The following is a 13,990-nucleotide window of genomic DNA, read 5'->3' on the forward strand; positions in this document are numbered from 1 at the left end:
AGATGTGTCCTGAGGATCCCATTTGGATCTTGGCTGGCTGTCAGCTTTGGAGCTGGGAGCTGAGTTCTTGCTGCCTGCCCTCCCCTGAGCTGTCCCACAGGGAATGACTGGGAGGGATTTATTCCACTCCTGCTTGCATGAACCAGCCACTAGCAGAGTTGAGGGCCTCCTTGGCAGGGCTCATATCCCAAAAAAGCCGGACTCAATCAGTGTCATCTCAGTTACAAGACTCCAGGGGACACTGCCACCCAGACCAGGATGTGGGAATGGCTCAGTGCAGGAAAACAGCAGCTCCAGCATGGATTTGGAATTCTCAGCCTGCGTTTCCACCCTGATGTCTCTGTGCAGAGCTGCAGCAGGACCTCTCAGGGACACAGCCTGGAAGGTGCACCCCAGGAACACACCTGGAGCAGGACCAGGTGAGGGAGAGTCCAAATTGTCCTGAAACGTGGAGAGTGAACCTCAGCATCAACCCACTCCACAGATCTGCACCAACCAATCCGTAATATTTGGACCTTTTTAGTTTCTCCCCCTTACCTTGTTTGCCCCCCTGTGTATCTGTGGACAGGCAGCAGCCCTTTGTTGTGTTTTTCCCAGCATCTCTAAAATAGATCCAGCAGTTCTGCCTGTGATTTCAAAGGGATGTGTGTTTAGGTTTTGCCAGGGAAGAGCTTAGATGAGTTGTTGTTGAGTGTTTATGAAGCAAATTAGGAATTAATTAGAAAATATCAAAGGGTACTTGCATTTCTTCTCCATAAAAATCAAAGCAAGGACTATATCCTGTATCAAAGCAGGAACAGAGCATCTTCAACACATCCTCACAGTCAGGAGCAGCCCAGGACATTCCATACCTCCTGCTTTTTTTTAGTCCAAGGACTAGGGGCAGCCAAGCAAGTTGCCACACATGAATTGGTCCACAGTGAGTGTCCCACAATGTGGGCAAAACTGACCTTTTTCAGCTTCAACCAACTTGGAAGGTTGGACTTGATGATCTTGGAGGTCTTTTCCAACCTCAGTGATTTGTCAGGTTGCAAAGAATCATCCTGTACCTATCCTTTTCCGGGGGGATGAGCTAAACCAACACTGATCCCACAGCAGTGCTTTAGATATAGGAAGTCACTGCAGCTCCAGTGAAGTTTAATAACTTCATCTGGTGTCCCCATATTTTTGGAAGTCTGTTATCTCACAGGCCACTTGGCAGCCCTGTCTGCTGGAGAGTTTTCCATTCCTGGTTGGTTGCCCTTGGAAGAAGTGGGGTTAAAGAGCAAGGATGCTGGAATTTAGGGGTTCAGGGTTCAGGCCTGTGCCTTCCTCATACAGGCTTCTCCCACATCCTGCTGAGAAATCCTTTCAGGCTGCAGAGCACCAGCTGTCCTGGCCACAGCCGGTCTGGGAACCGGGGGATGGCAGGTTCAAGTGAACACAGGGATTCACAGCAGGAACAAAACACTTTTCTGTTCCATTTCAGCGTGGAAGCAGCAGCATGTGACCTGCCCCTGCAGCCTCCCAGGCATCCCAGCCAGGCTGTCATCCATGTGGCTCCTGGCAGGGGGTCTGGAGGCCGGAGTTGTTCTTTCACAATTCTGACATAACTATTCTGCGCGCTAAAATCCCCGCCGAGGGAATAATTGGTGTCCTTACCCCGAGTCTCTTGCTTCCAGCAGCGTCTCCAGTGCTGGTTGACGTGCAGGCCTTGGCAACCAAGTCACAGCAGGTCATTTTTAAAACATTAAAAGTCTCCTTTCAGGGAGGACCCCCCCAAAACCTGGGGCTGGTCAGGGTGTTGATCCCCATCCCATTCTGCCACGTGTGCAGGGCAAGGGGCTTTGGGCAGCCAGGTGGGACTGGGAGTGTCACTGTGCTGGTACAGATGGACTGACAGACATTGCCACTGCTGCAGGATGTCACTGTGACCAGGGGAAATCAAATACAATAAATCCAGCCAGGCTGGGAGGAGGCAGAGCACCGGCCTGCCCGGGGCCAGGGAATCCTGCGCCCACATGGGAGGCAGTGAAAGGGTTTTAGTAAGGTCATGCTTGAAAAGAATATATCCTTGTTTTATTTCCAGGCTGGAGCTTTTGAATCAGCTCTGCCTGCTGGGGGAATACACTGCCCCTGTGTCTGTGTGAACAAAGCCAGTGGCCGGGGCCATCTGTGCACCCAAGTAAAGGCACATCGGGGCTGGGGCTTCAGCTCCAGGCTGGTTCTTGCCATCACCACATCCCAGGGAGCTCAGAGGAATGGTGTGGTGGGATGGGGATCCCAAGGAAGCAAGAAATCCCACAGACAACGGGGCTTGGGCCCAGAAATGGGGCAGACACAGGCTTGGTCAGGCCAGGCATCCTGGTGACATCCAGGCTACTGTGGGACAAGGTGTCCACAGCTCCTGACCTGAGCTCTCTCCCCTTCACAGGGGTGTTCCAGGGGCTGCCCTTGGGGTTCCAGCCATGCCCAGCTCTCCCCAAATCCAACCAAACACCCATAGCCCTGCAGTAGCTATGGTGTACTAAGGTACAGGATGTGCATCCATGTGCAAGATTTCCTGGATAAACAGTAACTCAGGGTGGGTGAGAATAAATAAAAACCACCTGGGCTGAGCTAGTAAAGCCTCCAAACTCCAAGGGACTGGCAGTGATTTCTGCTCTTTGCTGTCCTGTTTCCAAGGCTATCAAAAAAATAAGTGGTTTTAACAGAATCCTACCAGCTGGCAGGCAGCACTTTGGATTTGGGACTTGGCATAGGGTAAACTCCACTGCATCACCTCCCTCAGCTCAGGGGGGGCTGCAGAGGGGATGGAAGGTTTTTTCCCAGCTGAATTCCCTGCTGCCTCCATCCTGCCTTGGTCCACAGTCCCTTCTGGAGTGAGAGTCTTCCCTGTGCCAGCTTTTTGGGAGTGTGTGTCTGCTGTGTTGCTGCACAGGGATGGGGGGAAAGGGTGGGAGATGAGAGACAGGAGGAGACTGCAGGAGGAAAATTCCCTGTGCACAAAACAGTCTGTGTCCCCAGGGGTGCTGAGCACCTTCAGCACCTGGTGCTGGCTGTGGGTGCCCTCAACACTGCAGAGGGGTGAGGGCTGGGTGCTCTGCACATCCCATGGACCTCTGGACATCCCAAACCCACCACATCCCTCTGTCTGCACTGGAAAGGCTGTAACTCCATCCAGGGCTGGGGATCCTTGGGGAGCTGCACCTGGCTGTCACCACCACAGAGGTGTCCCCATCTAGGGGTGTCCTCCCTCCTCAGGTTCTACCTGGGGTTTTCCCAGCACTGCAGTGGCAAAGGGCTGCCTCCTTCCCCCAGGAGGATCCACCAGGTCCTAGGACTAACAGCAGCAGTGTAAAGGCATCTCTGCCCCTTCCAGAGACACAGGGGCCACTCCACATGCCCTGGAATTAATTCTGATGTCAATAATATTGCCCCAGAGATAATCCTCTCTGCAGATGCCTGGCCTAGAGATGCAGATCCCGTGGAGGATCATCTGCTTGGCAGATCCCAACTGCTCTTGGGGCCGTGGCAGAGGCAGCAGGAGCATCCAGCCCCAAGGAGCTCTTCTCCCAGGGGCTGCTCCATGCAAATAGTTTGCATTTCCTCTTCCTCCTGCATACCTCAGTTTCCCTGGCATAACTGCACTGAAGGAGGAGAACCAAGGTCCCCATGGAATGCAGCAGGGAAGTGGGATGATCCATTCCTAAAGGTTCCTTCCTATCCTGCAGTCTGCACACGGGGTCTGTGCTCACAAACCTGGCTCTGTGTGTGTGTGTGTGTGTGTGTGTGTGTGTGTGTGTGTGTGTGTCCTGCTGATGACAGGCATAGGCTCTTCCATCTGTTGCTCTATTTGCTTTCTGTCAGGCTCAGAGCACATCCTTCTTGTGGGAAACCAGGAAAACCTGAGCCGGAGCTGTGTCTGATGCTCAGCAGCAGAACGGTGCAGTGTTGGAAAGGGGATAATTCAGATCCACGTCCTGTTCCTGTCGCCTGCTTTGGCTCAGAGTCGCAGATTATTTGCAGCTAAGATTGTGGAATCACAGAATCATGGAATGGTTTGGGTTGGAAGGGACTTTCAAGACCATCTCATTCCATCCCCCTGCCATGGGCAGGGACACCTTCCACTAGACCAGGTTGCTCCAAGCCCCATCCAACCTGGCCTTGGACAAGAGAACCAGGAAGGGATCTCTTTGGAGACAAGAGCCTTGAGGGACAGGACAAGGGGGAATGGCTTCCCACTGACAAGAGGGTTAGATGGAATATTGGAAAGGAATTGTTGGCTGTGAGGGTGGTGAGGTTCCAGCAGCAGGTTGCCCAGAGAAAGCTGTGGCTGCCCCATCCCTAGAAGTGTTCAAGGACCAGCCCCTTCAGGATCCCAAGACATAACACTGTGACTACTCAAGTCTTGAGGGGCAGGTTTAGCCCAGGCTGCAGCTCCTGGTTTCTTTCCATAGGCAGCATTGAGTCCAAAAGTCAGGCCCTCATGAGTGGAGCCAAAAGCCAATTAACAGCAGTTTAGCTTCATCAGCTTCCTGACTGAATGCAAGTTTTAATTAAACATCCCATTCTAATTAGTCAGGCATCAAGTACACTGAACTGGCCTCAAGATTCAAAGGCTACGGGTCCCGTGCTTTAATTAAAAGAAAGAAGCACATGAGTTCAACTCCAGCATCTGTGACAGCTCCTCATCCTTTCGAGGGCACGAGCAGAGCAGCTGGGAACAGCACCTTCTCCTACCATGGCTTATTCCTGTTTTGCCTCTGTATGGAAGCTCCAGTGGAGGAACTGGCTGGGAGATGATTTGGTTGGAAGGAGTGAAGAAACAGGGGCTGGTTGCAACACTTGGGGTGTCAGAGCAGGTGTAATACCAAGAGCTCTTTTGGGGTCAGTTTTGGTGAGTTTGGTGTTCGCTGAGAGCCGGCTGAACATGAACCCAGGGCGTGCCCAGGTGGGCAAGAAGGCCAAGGGCATCCTGCTTGGATCAGCAGTAGTGTGTCCAGCAGGACCAGGGCAGTGCCTGTCCTCTGTGCAGGGCATTGTGAGGCACCTCTAATGCTTGGGTTAGTTCTGGGCTTCTCATGACATTGAGGGGCTGGAGCGTGTGCAGGGAAGGGAACAGGGCTGAGGAAGGTTCTGGAGCAGCAGAAGCAGCTGAGGGAGCTGGGGGGGCTCAGCCTGGAGAAAAGGAGGCTCAGGGGGGACCTTCTGGCTCTGCAACCCCCTGACAGGAGGGGGGAGCTGGGAGGGGGTCGGGCTCTGCTCCCAGGGAACAAGGGACAGGAGGAGAGGGAACGGCCTCAAGTTACACCAGGGGAGGTTTGGGTTGGATATTGGGGAAAATTCTTCATAGAAAGAAAGGGCAGTCCAGCCCTGGCACAGCTGCCCAGGGCAGTGGTAGAGTCCCCATCCCTGAAGGGATTTAAAAGCCCTGTGGATGTGGCACTTGGGGACATGGGTCAGTGGTGGCCTTGGCAGTGCTGGGGGAGTGGTTGGACTCCATGATCTTGGAAGGCTTTTCCAGCCTAAACCAGAGCCTGCAAGTGAGCTGGGGTTTGAAACGACACCAACTGTTCCTCACCCTTGGTGGTGGCCAACACTGGAGAACCTGAGGTTTTTCTCAGTGTTCCAGATGTCACACAGAGCCAGCTCCACCAATCCAACACCCACTGCTGAGCAGGACCCAGCACCTCCTAAAATAACAAACCCACCTCCCTCCTCGCCTCAAGGTGAACCTGGAGGAGCTCCATGGCTGGCACTGGGTTATACAGGAGGAGAACCGGACCAGACCCGACCGTGCAGAGTTAAAATGACACTTTTCTCTGTTTCTTGGAGCGTGCTCAGCCCTGCAGAGCCCTCAGCCTTCTGCACCGACTGTGCTCATCCATGCACTGGGACAAGGGAGAATGAGAGAGTGACAGAAATCCCTTTGTCAGCCGTGCCTGGGAAGGAGGAGGGTTATGGAGCTATTAGCGAGCACAAAGAGGGGACAGATTCTCTCCTAAGTGCTCTGGGGACAGAGATTTAAATGCTTAGCTCCCATTAATGCTAATGTGAATCACAGAGGTCTCTTCTTACAGCCTTGGAACAAGAGCATTGAAAAGGGGGCCAGCTTTCCGCAAAGAACAAATTCCCTTGATTTTAAGGCGCCGCTAAATGGGATTTTTCTTCGTTTCACACTCATTAATTCCCCTGCCTGTGCTTGCTGAGGGTTGGACTCAGTGCACGGGAGCTGCCTGGCCCACTGCATGCTGGATGATCCCCAGGGCAGTGTCCCCAGAGCGGGGTTCCTGACCCCAAAAAGCCCCAAAGCTTTTTGCTTTCACGTGGAGATGCAAAGTGCAACGATCTGGCTTTTTGCAGGGAGGGGAAATCCTTCCAGCGTGTGCCAGAAATATCAGCAGCTCTTCTTTCCTGTGATCTGGCAAAGGAGGAGACAAGGCTTGAGGTCCTTCAGACCCCCTGGTCCCATGTGGAGGGCTCCAGTGTGTAAAGGGGCTCCCAGAGAGCTGGAGAGGGACTTTGGACAAGGACCTGGAGGGACAGGACAAGGGGGAATGGCTTCAGACTGACAGAAGGCAGGGTTAGATGGGATATTGGGAAGGAATTGCTGGCTGAGAGGGTGGTGAGGCCCTCTGGTTGCCCAAAGAAGCTGTGGCTGCCCCTGGATCCCTGGAAGTGTCCAAGGCCAGGTTGGAGCAACCTGAGCTCGTGGGAGGTGTCCCTGCCCATGGCAGGGGTTGGAATGAGATGGGCTTTATTGTCCCTTCCAACCCAAACCATTCTGGGATTCTGTGACTCCTCCTGAGTCTCCCCTTCCTGCTCCCTCCATGTAGGTCACATGTGAGTCTGGTGATTAAATCCTTCTCTGGGGTGACAGCACTAAAACCTGGGTTTGCTCCAGGGATCACGGAAGGTACCTGTGGAATTAATTCCTCCCCACAGCCTCTGACTTTATTAACATGATAACAGCAGCCAGAAGGACTTTGTCTTCCTGTGGCAAACAGTTACGAATCACATTGTCATTATGAATCACATTGTCATTATGAATCACATTGTCACTGCCCTGAATGAATCCATGAATCCATGCACATTCCCATGCTCCGTTGGCACATGGCATTAATTAGCCTTGGTTAATGGGCTAATGATGGGCTCACAGCCCCCCCCTCCCTGTCTCCAGCAGGGTGACTCTTGCCATGAGCTGGGCAGGTGTTTGTTTCAAAGGGGATGTGTCCAGGAATGTGTCTCTGCTCCGGGAGAGGCTTGGAATGATGGGAACCCATCCTGGGTGTCAGAACATGCTGATGAAAAGCCACTCTGTAGAGCTCCAGTGAGGAGCCTGTGGCCACCCATCCACAGGAACTGGCCAGTGCACATCACAAATAGGTCAAATTAGGTGGAGGCAAAATTCATCCCAAGAAGGTTTGCCAGATCCCAGCTGTGTGGCACATGGTCCAGGGGCAGTGATGCAATGCCTGCTCCTGGAAGCACTGGTAGGCATCAGAGGGGTGAGTCCACTGGAGCATCTAATTGGAAATTAGGAAAAGGTTCTTCCCCCAGAGGGTGGCTGAGCACTGAACAGGCTCCCCAGGGCTGCCAGAGCTCCAGGGGTGTTTGGACAACACTCTGAGGGACAGGGTGGGATTGTTGGGGTGTCCTGGGCAGGGCCAGGGGTTGGACTGGATGATCCTTGTGGGTCCCTTCCAGCTGTGCCGTGTGCATTGTGCTCTGAGTCTGGGTGTGCCCAGGATGAAGGAGCTGCCCATGGGCAATGCCCACTGGCATCCCAGAGCTCTTATTAAATTTTAAGACCACATTTAAAAAGCTTTCCTGTTAGGAAAGCCTCGAAGAATTATGTTGATATAAAGATCCCCTTTCTGAAATGTATGTTAATGGATTAAAAAAAAAGCCTTCTAAAGACTTAAAAGGGAAAAAAAAACCCAAAACCCAACATGCTGCAGTTTTAATGAGGAGCTTGTAAACATAACCGACCCCTGCTGATTTTTTTCCATTAATTTTGTGTGTTATTGGAGACCAGGGCTCTGCAGCTCTCAGCAAAACACCTTTGCTGAGCTGAGCTTAAGGCATCTCCCTAAATCCAGGAGGGCTGGAGCCGTGCACGGGCTGTGGAGGGTGATGGGGGTTTTGCAGGGGCAGGGCTGGGTTGTCCCTGTGGATTCAGGCTCTGACCTCGGCTCTCCTCCAGCTGGAGGAGGAGGGAGGAGGGATGGGGAGACCTGCTGAGCTGGCTTAGCAATCCCATTTTTATTAGAGATGCATTCGCTGATTAGCTCCACATCCTAAGGACTCAGGCACGATAAATTACAAAGGAAATGCAGGAGTCACTTGGGTTGGATTAACATCTCCCGGGGAAGCAGCAGTGAGGTCATTTTCTGGGCCATTAAATGGTTGCCATTCGTTTGCTACGGCCTCTCTTCAATAGCAATTCTGCTTTTTGTTCTTGATTTCAGCCCAGCACCACCTCAGCAGACACCCACACTCCTCTCCCATCCCACCTCCTCCCTCTCCCACGCTGCCATCCAGGGAAGCACAGCACCACCACACAGGTGCCAGCCCACGCCAGCCCGGTGCCAACATCCCGATCACAAGAGGGACGGTCCATCAGGGTTTTTTGAGGGATTTGGGGACACCAGGCACCTTCTGGGCTCCCTTCTGTGTCTACCACAAAGAAAGCTCACCTCTCAAACTCCACGGGGGTGTTTGCAGGCAATTTGCAGCCCATAAAAGAGGCAAAATCTCTCCCAGAGGTGATTTGCTGGGCTCTTGAGATAATAACTCCTGCTGGCAAAGGGGGAAGATTCCTGAGTTAATGTTCAGAAAATGCCACGAAAATGAAAAGGCATTTGATTAACATGATGATGGTTATTATTACCATGCTCTGCTGCTCAGCCCAGGCTGGGTGGGTGCACTCCCACCCCTGTATCCAGAGGAAGAAGGAGCACTCAGGATTTTGCTTGGCAGTGGAGGACTCTGCTTTACTTTCACTTCTGGGAGATTTTCAGTCTGATTTGGGTGACCTGGCCTGTGCCCTTCTGCAGATCATCCTCAGCAGACATGGGGCAGATCCTATAGGATTTTTGGTGTCTGGCTCCCTGGAGAGCACAGATCCAGGGGAGGGAGCGGCTGTCTCACTTTAAGACCCAGGATGGATGGATGTGGCTTGTCCCTGATCACCCAGGGAAGCCTATGGAAGAGGTGGACACTGAATATCAACTTCCCAAAGCCAGGGTATCCATGATGATGGCTAACTCTCCTTTTCCTGTCCTTACACTCGGGGCAGCAGAGGCAGATGGACACCTCGGTGGGATGCTGAAGGCAGTGCTGGGCTGCAGCCCATTCCCAGCCCAAACCTCCCACTCATCCAGGGTGATGGATGAGTCCTGGACATGGAAATGACCTTGCTCTTTCTTCCCCCTGCAGAGCCAGCTTTCCCAGGCCTTGAACGGTTTGTCAGACAGAGCCAAGGAAGCAAAAGAGTTCCTGGTCCAGCTCCGGAACATGGTGCAGCAAATCCAGGTACGGTGCTTCCTGGCTGAGGAACGGCCCCTTCCCACCAGGATGAGCTGCTCTCTGCCATCCTCTGTCCAATCCCCCAGCTTAGTTTGGTGGGTGTTCTCCCAAAGGGCCCCACACTTGACTTTTCATATGACCCCCCCTGAGCCGTCCCCAAAGCTGCTCTTCCCAAAGCTGCCGGTCTTGAGAGGAGCAGCAGAGAGCCCAGCCCTTCCCATATCTACCATAGGTAGATCCAAGGATGTGGCAGGATGGACCAAACCTGTTCCTCACCTGCCACCAGCACATTTTCCACGACCCAAGGGCATAAGCACCCCACGTGCCAACGCTGTGGATTGCTGGGTTGCAGTGGTGTAGCTGCACGTGCAAAAATGGTCCGTGTGGCATCATTAAAAGGGAAAATCCGGTTTCCCAGCTGAACTGGGGGCGTTCCCAGGATGTGACTCTCCCTCTGCCCTGCAGGAGAACAGTGTGGAGTTCGAGGCCTGCCTGGTGGCCCAGTGTGATGCCCTCATCGACGCCCTCAACAGAAGGAAAGCCCAGCTGCTGTCCCGGGTCAACAAGGAGCACGAGCACAAGCTGAAGGTGAGCTCAGGTGGTCAGAGAGCTTCTTGCAGGGCTGGCAGCGGATGGGAATGAGGACTAGGATGCTGTTTGTTGGGGAGGAGCGGGGAGGCCATTGGGAAGCCACTCTTTTTTTCACATGAGCTGAATTCTGTCTCGCTGCAGATGCCCAGCCCACTCACAGTGTGTCCCTCAGCAAAGTGCTGCTTCCTCCAGGTAGTTCCCACTGAATTGTTCCATTACTGGGCCAGTTACTAGTCATTAGGTCAGCAGAGCCATATGTACAGCATCCACAGGCTGGAAAATGACCTTGTTCATGTCCCATGTTGCTTCCAAGCTACTAGAATGATCCTGCAGGATGCTGAGTGTCTGTAACTTCTGCTGGCTTCAGCTGAAGTTCTGGGGCACTTGGTGTCGTGAGATGCCACTTTTGTCACCAGGCAGGAGCAGGATTTACTCTGTTTTATGTGTTTGGTGAGCACCTCAGGGTGGTGACTGCAGTGAGATTGATGGTGTTGGGGGAGCAGAGGTGCAGCTCTCAGCATGAGCTGTGAAAATGGGCCCGTGGTTTGTGTCGTTCCTGCAGTCACCACACCACGTCTTCCCAGCTGATTTGGGGCTGAGAAGGGAAGCAAAGGGCCCAGTCTCACCTGTGGGCAGTGGAATAGGTGTAGCCATGCCCAGTGTCTGTTGGACAAGGTCGTTGCACTGTGGTCATCACCAATGGGGTTTCAGCTGGACCGATATTTGTGATTCCAGGATCCCTCTTCCGAGGTCATTTCAGTGTTCTGTGTAGAAATTTCTGTGTCTCTTCTCTGGCTCCACTTGCACCCCCCCTCCCAGCCTTGCTATGGGCCACCCAGGAGGCTCCCAGAGGGATTCCTGGACCTGCCTAAAATGAGGGAGAAGACCACCAGTCCTACGTGCCTGCCAATGATGGGCAACACGAGGGTATTTCCATGGGGAGACAGACAAAAGGAGCTTTGTGGGACCAAGCCCACCATCAGTGCTCAGTGCCCACCAACAAAGCACAACCCCAAGCAACCATGGCACAGAGGGGACCCCCACTGCCTGGTGGGCTCCCTTTCCCTCATCCCCTTCAGGGCATGGTTAATTAAACTCTCACAAAGCCGGGCAGCACAAAGCAATTTCCCTGCTCAGCACAACCCGCGGGGGCCTTTCACTTTTTGGCCAGAGGAAGGAAGGGATCTGCATCCCACTGCTTGCTCCCACCTCCATCCCACCCCCACCCACCCTCCTTGTCAGCTGGGGTTTGTCATCAGCCAGGCCTGGTCCTTAAAAGAAGGAACAGCCCCTGGATGTCAGACTGGGCCTTTAGATCAGCCCTCGAGCCTCCCTTCGTGAAGGATGGAGCTCTTGGAGCTCCCCACGTGCTGCAGGAAGGGCAGGAAGGGCTCTGTGTGCTCTGACAGATGTGGTTACATGAGCCTCCATCCAGTTAGAATCATGGAGTGGTTTGGGTTGAAGAGAACCTTAAAGATCATCTTTTTCCACCCCGTTGCCATGGGCAGAGACACCTTCCACTCTTCCAGGTTGCTCCAAGCCCCGTCCAACCTGACCTGGAACACTTCCAGGGATCCAGGGGCAGCCACAGCTTCTCTGGGCAAACCTGTGCCAAGGCCTCACCACCCTCACAGGGAAGAATTTTTTTCCTAAGTTACCAGTAGCACCCCAGCAGCAGGTGTTTAAAATCCCAAAGCTGCTCCCTCTGCTCTGCAGCCCATGGATTGTTGGGCAGATTTTTAACCTTAAATTATTTGATTTTCCCTTTTAGTCCTTGCAGGGATGGGAGGGGGTGAGTGATAAACACAGTGGTGCTGCTGTGCTTTTAGGCTTGTATGGGGGGGGAGTCTTACAGCCCTGACCCACCTGGTGCCAGCTGGAGTCTTGCACACTGAGATTGGCCTCCTGTGGCTCTGGACTCATCAGGCTGGGACACACATCCCTGGTAAACACACATCCTTCCCCTCTGACCTGGGGACAGGGATGGAGAGGGTCTTGCCTGCTCTCACAGGCTGCAGATGGGATAGGGGGTGCAGGAGAGTCTTAGTCATGTGGGTACCTTTGTGTTTCCCTCTGGGGAAGGGGCTGCCCAGGTCATCACCACAATCCCCTTTGCCCCCTCCAAGGAACCCCCCGGACAAAGGCAGCACCTGCAGCTCCAGCTGGACACAGGCTGGGCTGGCCTCACTCCAAGGGTCAGGAGATGCAGGGAGACATGAAAGGGGGGCAGCATTGTGCCTGGAGCAGCTGCTTCCCAACAGGACATCCCCCCAGCTGCCCGAGGCTGAGGGGGATAACAAAGCCCACAGCTCTTGCTCAGAGGCTCTGGAGAACTGAGAGTTCTCATGATTAAGGGAAACAACATGAAACTGAATCAGGGGAGGTTTAGGTTGGATCTCAGGAAAAGGTTTTTCACTCAGAGGGTTGTCAGGCACTGACCAGGCTCCCCAGGGCAGTGGGCACAGCCCCAAGGCTCTCAGGGCTCCAGGAGAGTTTGGACAATGCTCTCAGGGAGAGGGTGGAATTGTTGGGGTGTCCTGGGCAGGGCCAGGGGTTGGACTGGATGATCCTTGTGGGTTCCTTCCAACTCAGGGTATTCTTTGATTCCATAAGCGTTGCAGATGGAGCAGGAATGCTTCCAGTGTGTCAGGGAGGACTGTGAGCAGGGTTAACCCTGCAGCAGAGGGGCCACCTCCCCACCTCCACCTGCCCCACCTGCAGCAGCGTATGGTGCTCGGTGCCATCTCTTCCTGCTTTATGTGGAATTATAACCCATGATGGGTCCTCCTGCAGGACCCTGGGGCTTGTCCTAGGTCATGTTCACATCAGCACAGGGCAATTTTGGCCACTGATTTGCGCTGAGAGCTTCACCCCTTCCCATAAGAGACCAGCCCAGAGCATCTGAGCCCGGCCTGTGTGTCCACTTGCCACTGCCCTGTCTCCAGTGCGCGTCAGCTGAGGAGATGAGCAGATGGAGTGACCAGTGAGACTTGGCTGTGCCACCCCAAAGCCCCTTCAGATCCAAAGGAGTTGCTCCAGCAGCCAGCGTGGAGCCGCAGTGTCCTGGCTGCAGCCGGCGTCTCCATGGGCTGCTGCTCCTTCCCAGTGGGACGTTGGCCATCCTGGCATGGTGTGGCACCGTGTGAGGGAGGAGGAGAGGCCCGAGGGGGCAGAGCCTGCCCTTTGGCACAGGGCCACTGGTGTCTCTCCCCGCTGAGCCCAAGTTCCCGTTCCTGCGGCGCCCGGAGTTGGGGTCGGCTTGGCTTTGGGACTGACCTACTTTGTCCTGACACATATTCCATGGAGCCAGGCACCAGTCCAGGCTTGCCTGTGGGCCAGCACTAATTACTCCAGAGAGGTCTGTGAGGACACGAACTTGGAAGGGACATTTCCCTGCCTGTCTCCAACCCGCCGCTACACTTGGATTCGGGATTGAGAACCAGGGCTTTAAAAAGTGACATCTGGAGGAGCATTGGGGCCAGGTGCCTGCTCCACTCTGGGACACACCTCTTTGTCTGTCCTCCTCATAGCTGGCCCTGGTTTTCAAAGGAACAGTATGGTTTTTCCCAAGGGATGATGCCTTTACAGCTTGGGCAGGTTTGTGCAGGGGACACAGAGGCTTCCCTGTGCTGTTGTCCCAGGAAAAAATCTCTCCTCAGCCCACAGCACACAAGGACTGAGCTCTGTGGGCACCTCCTTAAGCTCTCAGCAGTGTGGTGTGTCATTCCAGTCTTTTTCTGGCCTTCAGGCCATAGGATGCCTTTGCTCCATGATTTCATCTCATTGCTTTGGCTGCAGAGCCCATGCAGGCCAACAAGAGTTGTCACATTTCCCAGGAGAGCTAAGTACCTAGGAAACACTCACCAGGGGCTCCTGTCCATAGCAC

The 13,990-nt window shown here is 53.9% G+C and overlaps 2 protein-coding genes across 9 annotated transcripts in view; both read left to right on the plus strand.

The window, feature by feature from the left end:
- The window catches only part of LOC116788859 (maestro heat-like repeat-containing protein family member 6), a 946,858-nt gene that overhangs the window by 557,130 nt on the left and 375,738 nt on the right, over positions 1-13,990 (plus strand). The gene's annotated exons all lie outside the window — the stretch shown is intronic.
- TRIM9 (tripartite motif containing 9) overlaps positions 1-13,990 on the plus strand; it is a 64,006-nt gene that overhangs the window by 25,929 nt on the left and 24,087 nt on the right. For all 8 annotated transcript variants that reach the window (XM_032692053.1, XM_032692055.1, XM_032692056.1 and 5 more), the window contains exons 2-3: positions 9,424-9,519; positions 9,979-10,101. In XM_032692053.1, the coding sequence (XP_032547944.1) occupies positions 9,424-9,519; positions 9,979-10,101 (219 nt within the window). The remainder of the gene's footprint in view (positions 1-9,423; positions 9,520-9,978; positions 10,102-13,990) is intronic.

The sequence above is a fragment of the Chiroxiphia lanceolata genome, chromosome 6 (genome assembly GCF_009829145.1).
Source record: "Chiroxiphia lanceolata isolate bChiLan1 chromosome 6, bChiLan1.pri, whole genome shotgun sequence".
Taxonomy (NCBI): Eukaryota; Metazoa; Chordata; class Aves; order Passeriformes; family Pipridae; genus Chiroxiphia; species Chiroxiphia lanceolata.